The sequence below is a fragment of the Zerene cesonia genome, chromosome 16, assembly GCF_012273895.1.
Source record: "Zerene cesonia ecotype Mississippi chromosome 16, Zerene_cesonia_1.1, whole genome shotgun sequence".
Taxonomy (NCBI): Eukaryota; Metazoa; Arthropoda; class Insecta; order Lepidoptera; family Pieridae; genus Zerene; species Zerene cesonia.
Window position 1 is genome coordinate 1,846,917 of NC_052117.1, and position 18,323 is coordinate 1,865,239.

General features: G+C 33.1%; 2 protein-coding genes across 2 annotated transcripts; one reads left to right on the forward strand and one right to left on the reverse strand.

The window, feature by feature from the left end:
• The first annotated feature begins 1,769 nt into the window (after positions 1-1,769).
• LOC119832947 (pancreatic lipase-related protein 3-like) lies at positions 1,770-6,964 on the forward strand. Its single transcript, XM_038356780.1, has 6 exons — positions 1,770-1,815; positions 2,987-3,139; positions 3,817-4,182; positions 5,207-5,449; positions 6,114-6,236; positions 6,804-6,964. The coding sequence occupies exons 1-6, from the start codon at positions 1,809-1,811 to the stop codon at positions 6,962-6,964; spliced, it is 1,053 nt and encodes a 350-aa protein (XP_038212708.1). The 5' UTR covers positions 1,770-1,808.
• Positions 6,965-12,856: 5,892 nt separating this feature from the next.
• On the reverse strand, positions 12,857-15,633 carry LOC119833038. The gene is made up of 4 exons (XM_038356909.1): positions 15,544-15,633; positions 14,904-15,026; positions 13,513-13,666; positions 12,857-12,951 (listed from the first exon to the last, which is right to left on the reverse strand). The coding sequence occupies exons 1-4, from the start codon at positions 15,631-15,633 to the stop codon at positions 12,857-12,859; spliced, it is 462 nt and encodes a 153-aa protein (XP_038212837.1).
• Between the last annotated feature and the right edge of the window lie 2,690 nt (positions 15,634-18,323).

Genomic DNA, 18,323 nt, shown 5'->3' on the forward strand with positions numbered 1-18,323 from the left:
CATTGAGCGTTACGCAACGAAGATATTGTTGGTTGATAACATTAAATAATTTTAATATACATGTAGCCAATCTATAGAAATGTTTTATTCAATTTCGGACACATATTGAGAATTTAATCTATCCTTTTCCCATGTTTTATTTAAATTCATTCTGCATTTAGATTACTTCATAGCATCCTTCTTAGCATCCTTTAACTTTAGTTAAAATTCTCAATAATCCGGTCCGCCCCGGCTTCGTCCGTGGTACATAAAAAAAAAATAATTCCTTCTTTCCGCCTTCCTCAATAAATGGGCCATCTAACACTGAAAGAATTTTTCAAATCGGACCTGAGATTAGTGCGTTCAAAGGCTGGGCCCCGCGGTTTCACCGCGTAAGTTCGTATTCCGTAGGAATTTCGGGATAAAAAGTTGCCTATGTAATATTCCAGTTGTGCTTCTACCTACGTACCAAATTTCATTCCAATCGGTTCAGTAGCTTTTGCGTGAAAGAGTTACAAACATTCTCTTAAAAATTATTATATTTAACAAAAAACAAATCGCCTTTAAATTATCATGATTAGATCATATTTAGACGGGACCACATTTACAGGACGTTTTGTCAAATGTGAGAAAACTCATCTGAATCACCCAGTGAAAAGTTCGAATGTCATCATTTTGAAGTCGGTTGAAAAATATATATGAAAAAAATAGCTGAGGTTTACGAGTTATTATTAGATTTCACATTCAATTTTTTTTTTATTAAATACTAAAACAGTTGTTGCTGGATGTGCGACTTCGTAACCAATAAATCATATATATCAAAATCATAAAATTGACATACAATTTGAATTGTATGTACATGATATTGTTCTATTATTGCGCAACCAGCAACAATACTGATGCGGAACTAATAGCTCGGCGAGATACAAATCGCTTGTTATTTTATACACGTTGAGCTAAGAAACTTTGAACTGTAGACTATTTTAATGATCTACAAATAATATCAATTTATTCGAAAAACTGTAGAAAATATTGGGTTAGAACTTGTGCTTAAAAACTATGTTAGTAACATTAAATTGAAAATTGAAATTTTACGACCTTAATGAATTACATATTCTAATTTATAACATTGATTCAAATAGCTAACAGCAATAGTTTAAGGGGGATATTACGCTATCATTTATATTCGAGGATATGAATTTCATATGTTTGATCCATTTTAATTAACACTAATGAAAAATGAATTATTATCCAATACCATTGACTCAAAGCTCTATGATCAAAGATAAATGATAGCGTATTATCTCCCTAAACAGAGGCAATCTAGCCAATTTGCGATACAGTTTTACTGAAGACAATTTGGGTTACCTTTATTTCACTGACTACTACTTACTACTTGGCCTACTCAACGCGTTTTGCTTTCAAAATAATGTTTCTTCACAATTTTGCAACAATTGGTGATAGATTGACGTAATTTTATATAGCCTACGGCCATTCACGTTAAAGGGACTTTCATAGAAATAACATTTCAACTCAAGTCCTTCGCCCATCTTTCCTGGAAAACTTTAAAGTCAGCGCTTTACAAAAGACTGATTTCAAAGGTAGAACATAAAAAAATACCAAATAAATATTGTTAAAAGCGATTACTGGATTAAATATACGAGCACAATTAATTACGATAAAAACAGCTTATATGGCAACCTTACTATATATATTATGTTATTTTGTAATAGTCTGAAGACCGAAGTGTCTGTATACACGTTTGCTTGCATGAAGGTGGGTTAGCTAATAATATAGGATCAGTGTGGCTTGGTCAAAAGTGTTTTGAAATGACACGTAAGTTTGTATAAGTTGTTTATTTTAATAATAATTGTCGTTGAAAATAGAAGCGGTTTGATTATGAGTTCTATGGCATTTGGACAGAAGACCTATTTAGAGTTTCACTTATCTAATGTTATAATGAAATTATTTTACAGTGTCGGTAGTTTTTAATTGATTGCTATCTCCCCTCCCACTGCTTCGCCTGTGTAGTCAAGCGAAAAGGTTAAGAGTCCCGGGATTTGCCCGGATATTTCGCGTTTCTGAATCCTTTTCCGGGTCACAAGCTACATTTTTACCAAATTTCATTGAAATCGTACGTACGCATAAGTTAATTGTACAAATTTTTAAATAAATCGATCCGTTTTAGATCAAAATCGAATCTAAAGTCGATTACTATACAGTCAGAAACATGCGTATGTGTTAAAATTAATAAAATTATGAAATACGTAAATGATAATCGGAATACTGGAAGAATATTATCTATATATCTGTATTTTATGTTTTTGTTATGTACTAATGTTATGAGGACTAAATAAATATGATTTTTATTGTTATTATTTATTATATATTACATTTATTATATTATTTAAATAACACATTTCAGTAGTACGCATGCAAACCCACGTCTCGGACAAGCTCAAGGTCACTGACCAATTATAAACTCGTCCCTAAACGTGGGTTTGTATCGCTCATCGAGTGAAATATGATGATTGAACCCTTTAATAACAACCCAAATTCGCATAGTTACCCGCCTACGCTCGCTAAGTAAATTTAACGCATAGTGAATGTCATCACATTTGAACCAAATAGCAGAACGAAATTTACATAATGTATTAGTTGTTATGTAGTCAATGCATTGACCACACTTTTATGGGTATTATTTTTCCTTAGGCTGCTTTATTTATTCTTTACATACGCTCGTCCTGGGTCCGTCCGGATATAAAGATTCCCTTTTGATCCGATTGGAGCATTTAATCGGGATAAAAAATATCCTTTCACCCAAGTCAGCCTGTCTGTATACAAAATTTCATAAACATCAGCGGTTTCAGCGTGATTTACGGTTAAACATCTAAACAAAAGTATGTTTGTTTAGATGTACTGCTCATTTATAATATTAGTGTGAAGTGTGATTTTTTAAAGTCTTTTTTGTCTATCCTGGACACATAACAATTACTAATAATTTCAGTACATTTCGAAATTCTACAAATATACAAATTGCTGATTATCGGCGTACATGCAGTCCACGTCAACCAAGCTCCTGGAAAATTTAGCCTTAGCTATATGCTAGAAGCCGCTAAGCCAGCAATTCAACCTATTTTTGCAGCCGGTTCTGACAAATGTAAGTTGTTTATACAGGCATAAAAATACCATTAAAATAACGAATACAAATTACGCGATTAGAAAAAATATCGTTCAAAATTAAACCCTAAGTAACTGTAATTTTAATAAGGAACAATTTCCATACAAATAAATTTAATAAGAGTAATAAATATAGCTTTAATTAAGAAGAATCATTAAGAAAATTGTTTACTAACATATGTTTAAAACATAAAGTGCAACACCACAAGTTAATTTGATACAATACATTGTTTAATTTATCAAAATTCCAATAATAATTTCTGAATTATGCACATCTTCAAGCGATACCAGTAAAATTTCTATCGGGATACCCATACTTATGGCTACCTAGAAGAAATGAACAGCAAATATCAAATATATCTGGCACGGTACATGAATTTTGAGAAGAACCAGACGTGCCTTATTTTTACATAAATACGACGTTTGGATTCCAACTTCTGAGAATACATTATTCAATCGCAAATCTACTTTGTATTGGTATTAATCTATAGCTAACAAATGTTCTATTCAATATTCGTGTGTAAAATTGAGTAATGCGACTACTTTTTTATGAGTTTAATTATTACAGCATTTAAATATTACAGCATATATATTTTATATATAACAGCTACTCTTTGTACACTAACTGATTTGAAACCAACTATTTATGCATTTCAGGCGAGGTATTGAAAAGTTATTTTGGCTTAACATACGAGCAGATGCAAGCAACAAATCTAACCATATTCAGTGAGAAACTAAACATAGACCGAATCACCAAGAATGGTAACGTGAAATACAATTTCACTAACAGGTTAAAACGCATGATGACAACTGATTCAATTGCTATCATCATTCATGGATACTTAGAGAGTTCAGAAGGTGTGATGGTACAAGCTATAGCACCAGAGTTGTTAAAGACGTCGAATTTAAAAGTATTCGCGTTAGATGGGAGGAATGTTATAAGTTTAGAGTATATAACATCATCTACATATGTACGCTTCATGGGCGAGCGGTTGGGGACCTTGCTGAGTGATGTAATAAGACGTGAGTATTTTAATTTTCGGACAAATAAGCATTTTTCTAGCGTAGTTATTCTTGCTTACTATGGATGTCATAATAATTGATTGAAAATTTCGTTTGACTGTGTAAAAGGCATTAACTATCTCTGTTTAAAAAATATTATAAACAATATAAACAGAGCTGAGGCAGGCTCCGTTTTTATGGGAAAATGTATACGAGCATATATAAAATAATAATAATAAACACGTTTATTGTCAACATCACATAAGGAAATCAAAATATAAAAACACAATTAGATTACGGAGAAAAAAAAAAAAAGAATCATTTAGTGTTCACTAGGTGGTATGTGGCAACGAGTGTTGACAAAAGGAGCCAGCTCAGTATAAGATGGTATGGTATAGTTACCTTACCTTCATATATCGTACGTATCTCATAATAAGAGCGTAAATCGTGCGTATAGCGAAGAAATAATGAAGAATTAAATTAGAACAAAATTAATAATTTTTATTACAACAACATGAATTCTCGTATCAATTATTTGATAAAATTTTCGTCGTTATTGCAAGATACCTTTCGTATATCACAGCTCGACTGACAAATAACATCAAAGTCAGAACTGACACTGGGAAAGTAGTTGTATTTTCGGAATTCCCACAGGAACAGCCGAGTCTGGGAGCCCAGAGCATGAAAGTTGTAACTTCCCAACTATTTACGAGGCTAACATTAGCCTTAAATTCTGCATGAGAGTAATGAACTAAGATTTACCTAATCTAACGTACACACATTCTTATTATTAGCTAACTGTTGAAGCATGTAAGTATTTATTACTAGCTTTCCGTCCGCGGCTTCGCACGCGTTGTCAAAGGAAAACATAGACACTTTCTCTCTTTTCCCCTCCACAGTTCCCTTTAAATTAAGTTCTTACAAGAATACCATACAATATTTATCCAATTATAGGAAAATTTGTGAAGTATGATGCAAGATATTACGTGATCTCTCCATTCAGATGTTATAATAAAGCCAATAATGAGCCATCTATTTGTTCCAGGTGGTCAGAACCCTTCCAAAATTATTTTAATCGGCCATTCGCTCGGGGCTCATATAGCTGGGGCAGCTGGCCAGAAGATACAACACGATACTGGCCAACGTATTGGCAGGATAACTGGACTGGACCCGGCGGGACCTTGCTTCAGTAACGTCAGTCTGGCCGACCGACTGGATCCATCTGATGCTGATTATGTGGATGTAATACATACGAATGCGGGCATGCTTGGAATCAAAGAACCAGTTGGTAAATTATTAATTTATTGTAGTCAAATAAATAAATAATAAATAAAACTTTTATTTGCCAGAAAACATGATGTACATTATTATTCCCTTAAAGATATTACTGAGTAGGGAGCTATATTTAATTTTTTTATTACACAATAAAAGATAATATGAACTGCAGACCTACACTAAGGAAACTTGTATCATAGGCCTGCAACCCTTCCTGATATCATAAATAGTAAGTACAATTTAAATTAAAATAGCAATTGATATTATTACACACAATACATAAAAAAAATTATTTTGTTTATAAAATATAACAATCACGACTTTCAAATCAAATCGTATTTGTTGAAAATGAGTACAGAAATTTCTACTGAAAATATTGTTTAAATTACACAATGATTATATTTAGGTGAGTATAAATGGTGGGAAGTTTATGATTCATACATGTTTTTAATGGACATTAAACGACATTTTGTTTTTTTGTAATGCTTTTTAAACTGTTGTTTTTCAATTTCCGATTTATTTATCATGGGATACTAGGCCTTATATTAACGTTTACAAATCAGACATTTTGTCATTTTTGTTTTTGACTATTTGACTTGAATTTTTATTGACTATAAAGAAAATAAAGTCTCCTACTTATAGTCTAATCTAAATATCTTATTCTATTTCTCTTATAGGCCACAAAGACTTCTTTCCGAACAGTGGGGCAATGCAACCCGGCTGCATTTTGCCGATTTGCGATCACAGTCGGGCGTGGGAATTGTATGCAGAGTCTATCAATTCTCCTCAACGTTTTCCAGGTAAGATTTCCACTTTAGTTGGGTGAACTATCGCTGCAGTTAATGCATATAATTAATTAATTATTAATTTCTTTACAATGTGTGTCTATGTTGTTTTTAAAGTTGTCAACCAAATAAAATAATTTTATTCGTATTATCCTCTTCTTAATGTTTTATTATTGTTTGTGTTTTTATATTATATGTAGATAACCATTTTTGTATGTTTATAATAAATGAAAATAACATTAAAACCACAATTTAAAATGCGAGAATCAAATATATCTTATTATATGTACAATAAAACTGAAATCCTATGCCTATAAATTCTAAACGAATGAAATCATGGCAATTTTTTAATCTATGACATGCCCTTAAATGCATTTTTTTTATATTATTTATCTTATGTTTAATCACAAATAACCAGGGAGGCTCTTCCCTGTAGAAACTGCTTTCCGAACCGGTGGTTAATGTTAAAAATATGTTGTGATGATTCAAAGAAGTATAATTGATTAAATATTATTTAAGTTTGAGGCGAGACGCATTTTAACCAATAGTTCTAGCCTGGTCCTTATGTATCTATATTTACAGCAAGAAAGTGTGAAAACTGGACGGTATTTCAAAGCGGCCGCTGCATAAAGAATGAAGGTGTGTATATGGGATATCAATCTGTCAGTGGCAGCCCCGGCGTGTACTATCTAACTACAGGATCTTCTGCGCCATTTGGTTTGGGAGCAGCTGGTAGCGGTTGAAATAAATAATATGCGAATGAGACTGTTGTTTTGATTGTAATAATAGAAAAATAAATAATATAAAACGGAACTTGAACGTATGCGTAGTATTGTACTGTTAAAGTTTGTTTGCTTGGATGTTTGTCCGTCAATCACGCCGAAACTACTGAACGGATTTTAATGAAATCTGGTATACAGACAGGATATGAGACTTGGGTGATAGGTCATTTTTATCACGATTGAATGTTCCTATGGGATAAAACAGGAATTTTGATATTCGAGTGTAGCCAGGGCGAACGTTTAGAAGTAAATAAATAATGAATAATAGTAATAGTAATATTTAGTCAAATATTTAGGCATTGCATCGCATTTTGCTTTGCATCGAGCTAAATATAATTTAGAAAAAAAAAATACCATCTTTGTTACATTTATTACTTTATAATTATTCACACATGAACATGTTTATTCATTTAGAATTATTGAAGTAGACTAGTAGATAGCGTTGCTAAGTGTAAAAAACATATAAAAATATAGTTGAATGAAAGCAAGTGGAAAAGGAAGAGAATTTATTATTGCGAGGAAAAATGATGATTATCGATTTGAGGTCTGGAGATGGGAGAGTATGCGGAATATAGCGCATTCGGATCTCGATTTCCCAAAGAAAATAGCTATTATAATGTTACTATGTAGAGTTATACCCAATTCTTAGTATAAGTAATAATTATTTGTAATGCTTTTATCAAATTTAATTTTTAGTTTTTATAGCATTGAAATTCTTTATAAATGAGAAATTTTGAAAGAATAGAAAAAATTAGATCACGAGGCGGGATTCAAACCCACGTTTTTCGCCAAACTGTAGCAACGCCTAGCCTCTCGGCCACCCGTGATCCCGCCACAGTAATCAAATTTCTTCTACTCTTTCAGTTTTTATCAATTTTTAAGTCTAATTATGGGAGTCGAGCACGCTTAGGCACGAATTGGTCCAGCTCGCACCGGGGTAGTACCACATCCCCACAGAAAACCGGCGTGAAATAGTGGTATGCCACTGCGATTCGTACGGTGAGTGGGGGAGCCGGAGGCACGTTTCCTTTTCCTCACCCGTCCCAGTCCATTGCTTCTTTCCTGTAGTTAATCCTTTCCTTTACTCTTACCCTATAAAAGCGGGCAGCGCATTCGCAGAGGCACTACCTTTGCGAATGTTAGCTCAGTTAACCGCTATGATATAAAAAAGTCTCATATTAAACATTACCTGTTGCCCGCAGCTTCGCCCGAGCGGTCCTAATAAATTTTTATGGTATAAACATTCAATATATATATATTGAATGAATTTATTCTTATATATATAAAGATGCATTATGCAATGTTGAATCAACTTTGTTGAGATTATAATAAGTATAAAATGTACCACGTTTATTTGTTTTTTCGTACACATTTATTTTAAGAAGCAACCAGCTCGTTTTCTTGTTCGAAATGGCGCTTAAATTATACAATGAAAACTACAAAAAAATTCTAAACTTTTAAAACTCGGTCAAACTGTAATACAAGGAAAAAGATTCTAACAACGTTCTTTACACAAACATGTTTAAATATATATAAATACCTGCTTTCCTCAAAACTCATTACAACAGTTTTAAGGAAATCTCAGATATAAAATTATCCATTTTAAAGACAAAAAAATTAAAAGTCTCTCCGAAACTTCGAATTTCGAAACAAATTTGACAGAAGCACTTACTCAAAGTCGTAAATATTTCGCAAATCAACCTATTTACAGAAGAAATTTTACAAGGAAAGTTAATGTTCATTTCCCTTTTATTTACGCTGAAAAAGTGTTATCTATGACGCAAAGTTGGCAAGCCTTTTATCACTATAGCACAGATAATGAATACTTTATTTACACTTTGGATTTATTTTTATTTTAAATTCGTTTCAATTAGTTAATTAGATGATTAACCAATTGAAACTAATTGATCTGTAGATAAAGATCATGTTCATAATAATAAATGAGCATGGGATAAAGATTATATTAATAGTCATAAATTATACATCATTTGCCCATTTATGATTAAACACAGCTATGAAAATATACATATTACAATGATAGTTCACAGAACCAATAACTATACTTGAATGTCTTCCAAGCCAGTGGTAGTTCGCTGAGTCCATATTAAAACAGTTACCAGAGCAGTTCTGTACTTTGAATAGCTTTAAATGAGTAATTGCTATGCATATGGATGTTTAATAAACCCCAAAACAACGGTAAGTATTTTTTATGTATGTCTGTTTGTACCAGCGTCAGTCACGTTAAAAGTACTGTGATTTTGAATTTGATATGGTGGTAGGTCAATATTAGATTCAACTTAGGAAAATAATTAATTAAAAGGTTATCGATACCCGGGGAATGAAAAAATGAATTCGAGAATATGTAATGAAATTGGTGTGATTGGAAAGGTCTAAGTAAATAAAGAGGATTTAAATAGGTTTTTTCCTAGTACTCTTTTATAATATATGTTGACGAGATAGTGGCGCCTAAAGTCATAAAATAATTCTTATTATTTCTGCTTCTTTTTCGAAAATTCATAAAGTACACAATCTTTTAATCTACGTGAGCAAAGCCGCGGGCTGTAAGCCAATTAATAATAAGTGTTTTTTTACAATGTTCTGAAATTTTGAACCATAAGATTTGCAGTTTATTAGTTCAAACGGACTGATGACTCTGGTAGCGAGTTATCACCACAGCCCAAGAGACAATATGGAGGTGTTGCCGGTCCTTTAAGAAGCGTATAGCAGGATTATCTTTTAAGCTTAAAAAAGGCAACCGTTTATCCTAATAATATTATAAATGCAAAGGTTTGTAAGGATGTGTGGTTGTTTGTTGCTCTTTCACGCAAAAACTACTGAACCGATTGCAATGAAATTTGGTACGTAGACAGCTGGACAACTGGAATAATATATAGGCAACTTTTTATCCCGATATTCTTACGATATACGGACTTACGCGGGTGCAACCGCGGAGCGCAGCTAGTTAGTCCATAAAAAGGGACATAATCTAGTTGGCCTTTTTGTCATGGTATGTCAGAATCTTTGAAATCTTAAAATGTTAAAGTTAATAGCTCCGAAGAAATTCCTGTGCCGTTACCCTCTTAACTTGGGTGCTACGTGTGGTGGAATTATTTTGATTGTAAGTATAATATTGTCTTTATACATTTTGGTATCAGTAGTGAGGGACAATATCTTCGTCACCCGAACTTCGTAATTGAAAAGTTTACTTTGAGGTAACTATTACGTGGTAAGATGTATCTGATAGGATTCTTACTAATATATATATGCTATACTATTTTTTTATACTTTAACTAAAACGGAGTTTAAATTTAATACGTATTAGGCCTGCATGTTTATACGGTTTTGCTTAAATTTTAATAGTTACTAGTTTCTTATAATATTCCTATATACATAATAATTGCAGTGTGTCACAGCTTCATGTGGTCTCGCGCTATTCGTTCAAGTGATGACCATAAAAGACTGTGACGTCTGCTCGCGGTATGTCTGGAAAAACGCCTACAGTTTCAGTGTCACTGGCATTATATACTGTGTCTTCATGTTAGCCATACATGTGTGGTTCCTGTGGGGCGTCAATGAGGTATTTCATTATATGTGTATCATATTAGTAATTATTGTGTCTTTCATTACCTAGAATAAATATATGAAATGATTCGTCCCTCTGAGGCTGTCAAAGACTCTTTTATGTTTGATATAATCTAATACTAAAAATTCGATTTAATGGATGATATTAAACGAACAAATAGATAGTCTTATGTGTCATGACTGATGTTTTACTGTAACTTTACTTAAGATCTTTTATTCTTTAGATCGAGATATACAAAATGTGTTTAATTCTAGGACATTTTTGGTGAATAGGTGCACAATACATATATTAATGAAATGTGTTCCTGATAACTAAAGCTTAAAGATATGGACATAAAACTACATACCATAAAAAATCTATTTTTGATATCCTGATATCAATTTGGTTTCTCATTTTGTACAACTTGCGTTCCAGGAGAAATCATCAGTGGTATTATGTTGGATTGTTATAACTGCAATGTGGTTGTCACAAACATTCGTCCTTCTTATAATTTTGATTTGCATGTATAGCACTCAAGTTAACTTCATCGCTTGGGTTCTTTCTTTTATCTTCGGGATCATAGCAATTTGTTAGTATATTTAATGTCTTTTCTTTTAAATTTATAAACTTGATGTTTTTTTGAATCCTAATATTTAAATCCTTATATCGAAATATTGCTCTGGACTTTTAAGGGACCCCATCGTAATTATTAAATTATTAAATTACAATGGAGCTTGAATAATATTTTGACAAAAAATCTAAATAATTTCCTGTTTATTAAGCATGCTAATTAGCCTACGTTCAGAGATATCTTTGTGGTTATTGATATCATACGTTCTTTTATTTTTATTTTAACGGAGTGAATCGTATACGACTATAAAAGGCCTTTTGTCAGGGGGACAACACCCCTTAATATAAATATACTTAAGACTAGCTGTACTGTACTGTAGCCGTAATATATAAATGCGCTTCCACACACATCGTATTTTGCATTGCACTAAATGCATTTTTTTTATTTTATAACGAAATATTTGAGTACTACCTTACGACATCGCCGTTTTTGATCAGACATGTCGACTATTTTACATTTAAATATAAATGTTATATACATAAAAAAAATCTGTTTCATATTCCAGGTATATTGTGGTACATCGTTTTAGTCGGTTATGGATACTGGTTAGAACTTAGAGAAAGAAACAAAAATCCAAATCTAAATTTATCTTCGAACTAAAGGAAAGCTGTAATAAACTATTTATACCTACCAATAAATCATATTGTGTTTTATTCCAGTTGTTATAGGTCTAATAATAATGTAATCGTGTTTTAATAACTAAAACTAATGAAGTTAAGTTTAGTATGTGGTAGTCGAGCATGCTTCGGCACGAATTGGGCCAGCTCGCACCGGGGAATTACCACACCCCCACAGAAGACCGGCGTGAAATATCATACTGCTGTGTTTCGTTCGGTGAGTGGGGGAGCCGGAGGCCCATATCCTCTTCCTTACCCTTCCCAGTCCTTTCCTTTACTCCTCTCTTCAATCCTTTCTTAATCCCTTTCCATTTTGCAGTCGGTAATCCATTTGAAGAGACGTAAGGTCTGCATTCGACCTGACACCTCTCCAAATGTCCATGGGCGGTGGTAGCGCTTACCATCAGGCGACCCACCAGCTCCATTGCCGACTATGACATAAAAAAAAAGTTAATAAATCTTTTAAAATCGCTTTTAGGCCTAGGATGTCATTTTGCGCATTCAGAGTCAAAGTTAATAACAGAAAAAAAATTATGAGATCGACACACTGGAAGAATTTAAAAATAAATTAATAGTCAATGCGGATACACTTTGTTAAAAGTAAAAAAAACATGACATAACACACATTGTCCCAGCTATTTTGCTTTCATTAAACGAGGGTAATATTCCCCCATGTTAAATATTATTTCATGATAATGGTCGCAAAATAACAGAGCTTGTATGTTTTATAATTGGATAATTGCACAGGCTTGTGTGTGCATTGCGAATATATTTACTTAGTGACCCTGTGACCCGAGTAGAGAGGCCCGTATAATATTTCTCAGCTGTCTATTATGCTGTATGGAACAACTAATTCTTTGAACACAAGATATCGGTCTTCTCGTAATGTCTTTTTTTCTTCTTTCTTTACAACTGCACATGGCTAGATAACGATGTGTAAGGAAAATTCTCAGCTTAAAACAGCAGGTTTAAAATACTCGTATTACTTTTAATAAAAGACATGTACATTGGAAATATTATAATAAATACAGTATAAAGTTCTTTCAGGTATCTCTATCAGCACCTTCGTCACTATTTGAACTCGAACCTTGCAACTGTTTCCGATGACTGTTCACCACTAGTATGAAATAGATTGTCACTGGAATAAAATGATTGTTTGTAATATAAATAGTTGAACGACTTGCATATTTTACAGCTGTTGTCTGCTGTATCTGAAAGATATGTGTGTTGTATGATAATTTCATATTTTGTATAAACTTGAAGCGTTGCGTAAAGGGTACAACTGAACTGTATTACTCAGATTGCGCTGTCTCCTTGTCTATCTCCCTATTATGTTCTGTATTTCAAAAACCATAATAGTTACACAGTTGAAACTTTCCGAAATATCTATTTAATTAATGATATAAGCAACCGATTTTATTTACATTACATATTTTGTATAATCACAACTTTTTGCATTCTTTTCTTGTACAATGGTACAAGTTCTTGTAGTTACGTAAACACATACCTATACTGTAAACGAATATAATATGTAATCGTATATCTATCATCTTTCTAGTATTAAAAATTAGCATGAAATTGTGTTGCGCTGATCAAGTCTTCATGATATTTGACACAGAAATAAAGTAAGTCTATTGCAAGTCTATACGATGTGACGCAAAATCTCTGTCTGATGTCTATCATAATATATATCACTTACATATATACCAAAGCATGCCCAATATAACGATAAACACTCGGTTCCTCTGCTTCCTCGACGTGAACACCAGGGCGAGAAGCATCATCATCATCAGCATCAGGACCACGAAGATGACCGCGTACCATATCCAGAGAGCACAGAGAATCGTGTCATCCTGAAATGATTAGCACAACACGCCGTGTTTGTGATGATGATAATATTTTTGCACATAATATTATGGTTTATAAACAAAAACAAAAAATTAAATATTTACAAAAACTCACAGAATATTACGGAGTTACACATAAAATCGGTCAGTTTCTTGAATGTGTTGTGGTCCATTAATGTATATGTTAGCAATCAAAATAAATGAAATTAGTTGGGACTTAATAAGAATTAAGTGCAATTGTAAATAACTGCCTAAATGAGGTAATTAGTAGATAACAAATGGCAGTCACAAACAAAATTATGAACAGAATGAGGGTAGTTGGGCCGAACATTAAATAATGTCTGAACACCAAGACACAATGCGCCACGTTACAAAGTGATTCGCAATTTTAAATTCTATAGCTCACCGATTTTTACAATAAAACGTTACATCAGTATTACATTACACAGTATATATCCGACTTTGTCTAAATATATACATGTAAATACATCAGTCAATATACATCGAAAGCTTTCAATTATATTCTATTCTTTAAAATTCTCATTAATAGAGCATGTTAATGCTATCAATGGTATAAAACTAAAAATTAAATTCTACAATAACTATTTTGAAACTTAAGGTGATGTTTCCACAGAGCAAATAAAAAGTTGCTTCGTGATTTTTCAAATATAATAGAAACTTTTCGACGACATTACACTTCTTATAATGACATACTACAGATACTAAAGCATATGTTTTTCAAAATATCCGTTGAAAAAGGATTTATGCATGAAAAACAGAAGTTTTATTTCACACGCGAAATGCCGAGTCATTTTCTTAAAAAGACGGTCTATGAAATACGTTTGTGAAGCCAAGGGACAAAGGCATTCACAGCGTAGCGATGCTATAGATTTATCTCAGATACACGCGTGACACGTTCGTAAAAATATAGACGTGACACGGTCACTATTTTTATTATAAAAACGAGTGGAGCATCGTCGCCGAGTTAGTTATTAGGAAGTCAATTGTGCTGTGGATCTCATCCAAGTATTTCATTTGTACAATTCTTTTTACAACTTAACTTTTGATGGTGAAATAAAAACAAATATTGAAAAGCTACATAGCTCATAATACAATTTAAATGCAATCTAAAAGCTACTTATGCATAATATTATACATATTCTATAGATTAATACCTTAAAATCATTGCAGTAAAGAAACAGCTCAATAATAAAACTACATAATATTATAATATCAAGATTACCTTAGCCAAACCCCAAAATAAAACGATACTCGCAGCGAAATACAGAGCTACCAGTATCCAGATTGTGACTAGAAGATAGCTTAATGGTATGAAAAAAGAACACCCATAGGCCATTGGATGAACCTGGAATTGATGAATTAACATATTAGCACGTTTGAAAACTTCAGTCATATATTGTTTAGGTGCCGGAAATCGGAATAAATAAAAATTTTTTTTTTTTCAATCAATTCGGTCATGAATACGGAGAGGTACCTCAAGCTATTCCTTGTATAAATCGAAATTTTTGTTCACACTTTTCCAAGCATGCGAACTGTGGTGATTAAATTGAATGGAAGAGTTTGCACTCAGAGTTGCCACTCTGCATTCATAAACGCAGTTGAACAAATTTCCTGAGTTGTTCCCATTGATTCACTGATTGTCCTTTCTTCAAATTAAGAAGTATTTCTTTCAAGTATCGCATCGCTTACGTGTATTTTTATTTATTTATACGATTTTAGGAATGCACATTTCATGAAGGAACCTGCATAAATTGCGTTCCTTTGCATGCTTCAATAGTCGTTACAATGAAATGATAGAATTTCGACTATCTACTGTCTGCTATTAAAATATTGTTTTACTCGATAAGTTATTAAGTACTTACTATTCCCAATGCAGCGACTATCATAGATCCTGTTCTTAAATCAATGCCGAAAAAGCTGGTAACATTGGGTAAATCGTCCAGAGCAGTCATTGCTTACTATTTATTTGTAGGTCGTTCACTAGTATTTTATTTACACTGATGTTAGACGACAAATTCATTATGACAGGTTCAAATAAATTTAATCCATAGATAATAAATTCATGTACAATCCACATGGTAAATAATTGTGTATTCGGCCTCGGTGGCGCAGTAGGCAGCGTAATTGTGTATTTTGTAATTGATTAGAAGGAACAAATAAAGAAAGAAATTTCCTTCTTTCTGAATTGAATAAAGATCAATTTGTAGTTCTGATTGGATATCGATAATGGTTCAGCATTGCGATGCTATCACTATGAGTACATCATAAACGCTAAGAAGCTGATCTAGATCCGTTTTGTCGGTGCTGTGGGACACATTATTATTACAGTGTTTTATTATCTTATCTTATTATTGATTTTCTCTTTGTTTTTGTTTCATTATTTCTTAATTTTTATTTCCAAATTTTCGTCTCACACTGTTTTATTAAATAAATGTTTTTACCATTCTTTCTTTCTAATTAGGCCTGAATTATATATTATATAAATTACATATTAAGTAAGTAGATGTTTTGAAAAATGTGTAGATGAAATCCTCGCATACAACTTCGATATCCGACATACATTAGAGGAACTTTATATTCAGTGTAAACATTTTTAAACGTAGATTACTTTTAGCTGTTATAATGCCAAAAGAGTTTTTGCTATGAATGGAGAAGTAAGTAATTTTCTTTCCCAAAAATGCAGCTTAATGAACAATATAAATGCAAAACTATAATTAATATTGAAAGTAAGGAAAAAGCAAAAGTTAAATTTTCATTGCATGTTATTTAATTTTTGCTTGCTTTTTAAAATCCTCGTAAGCTACTAGGACGTGAACTTTAAACATTATATCGTACTAGCTGCGCCCCGCAGTTTCACCCGCGTAAATCCATATCCCGTGGGAGTATCGGATAAAAAGTTGCCTATATGTTATTCCAGCTGTCCAGCTATCTACGTACCAAATTTCATTGCAATCAGTTCAGTAGTTTTAGCGTGAAAGAGTAAGAAACACACACAGATCCTTGCAAACTCTCGCATTTATAATATTAGTTGGATATGTTAGATTGATACTACGCATATCCATAATGATCTAATAGATTATGACATAATAGTCTTGACTGCATTTCGAGAACAACGGCCTAACCAACAGCGCTGGAGATATGGTATACTAGTTGACATGCAAACAAACTTACAAAATTCCCTATATCATAACTCCCATAATCTGATGGGACTTGGAACGGAATACCGCCGACAGATCCCACGGCTTCTTCCCCAGGGTACTGAATATCTTATGTAAGATTTCCCGCTTAAAAAAACGGAATATCAACGCGACCAGTAAGGGATTATACACAGCATCCACAGCTTAACGAGCTCCCCGAATAACGGATATTTGGTAATAACGCTAGTTTCTTGAATAATTTTTCTTGACTTTGCAAAAACAATCACATCATTCTACCACTCAACCTAACTTTGCTGAGAACTGATGACCCTGGACATCTTAATAGGACCCCTACGATAACCAATTAATATCTATTGGCCCCGCGGTCCGTTCTGTCAACTTTCAATAATTTCAATCAACGGCTTGCAGTTTGTAAGTACTTATAAAGTCAATACAAGTTGGCTAGCGTCCCCGATGGCCGATCCTGTTCCTAAAGGAAACATCGTTCAGCTAATCAAAAGTTACTGTTCCACTTTTATCGGAATTTTCTATTATATATTGGAAATTGATTGAATAAAATTTTTAAGCGTCAAGCTTGCTGTGATAGTAATAAAATATGTTTCTATAGTGGGAGAGGCCAAGATTCTAAATGTATATAGTATGTATATACTCAAGCATCCCAAAATCCCCTCTTGGGTTTCCCTACTACAACTGTGACAGCTAAACTCTAACGGCCATCTTTTGTTTGGGTTACTAAAGTTAAACAAATCTATCCATTTGCTGCTCTAAGCAGTGCTGGCCCTATGGTGAGGACCATGGACTTAAATCGATAAGTCGGGAGTTCGAGACGAGCGTGCGAGAAATAAATTGATTTTTTAATTTATCTGCGCCTGTGGAAATCGGTATATCTAAGAAAGAAAAAGAAGGTCGATGACATGTAGTATCCGCCGACCTACATTTGGCCAACATGGTGGATTATGGCCTGTACCCTCATAGGAGGTCTGTATCTAATCGGGCACTGGACTAGTATTTGAAACAATTAACTATAATCTTTCGGTATATCACTAAGTGCCCAAGGCTTCTTATAACAGATACCTTCAATAAATAAGGATATATTATTGTATGTAGTTATATAAAGATCTTTTTTAGCACTGCGGGCACGTGGTTGTGAAATGATCTCGTTTGTTTCAAAAATTAAGCAATATACAATAGAATAATATAGCCCTTATGCCACGATCCTGGTGCGTTCCTTAGGAGATCCCAGGATCCCTGCTTTTGTTCTTTGAGTTTGGCCGCCGAGGAGGTTTTAGTGGGTAGAAATCCCACATGCTCCACTTTTCCCCCAAAGCTAGAGCATCTTTGGAAGATTTCCTCCTCGTTAAAAAAAAAAAAAAAAAAAAAAAAAAAGCCCTTATGCCACAGTTAACAGAAAGAACGGTAATATACGCGTGGTATTTAAAGATCTTATAAATTAAATAAATACTTGAACTCTCGTGTTGACGCGG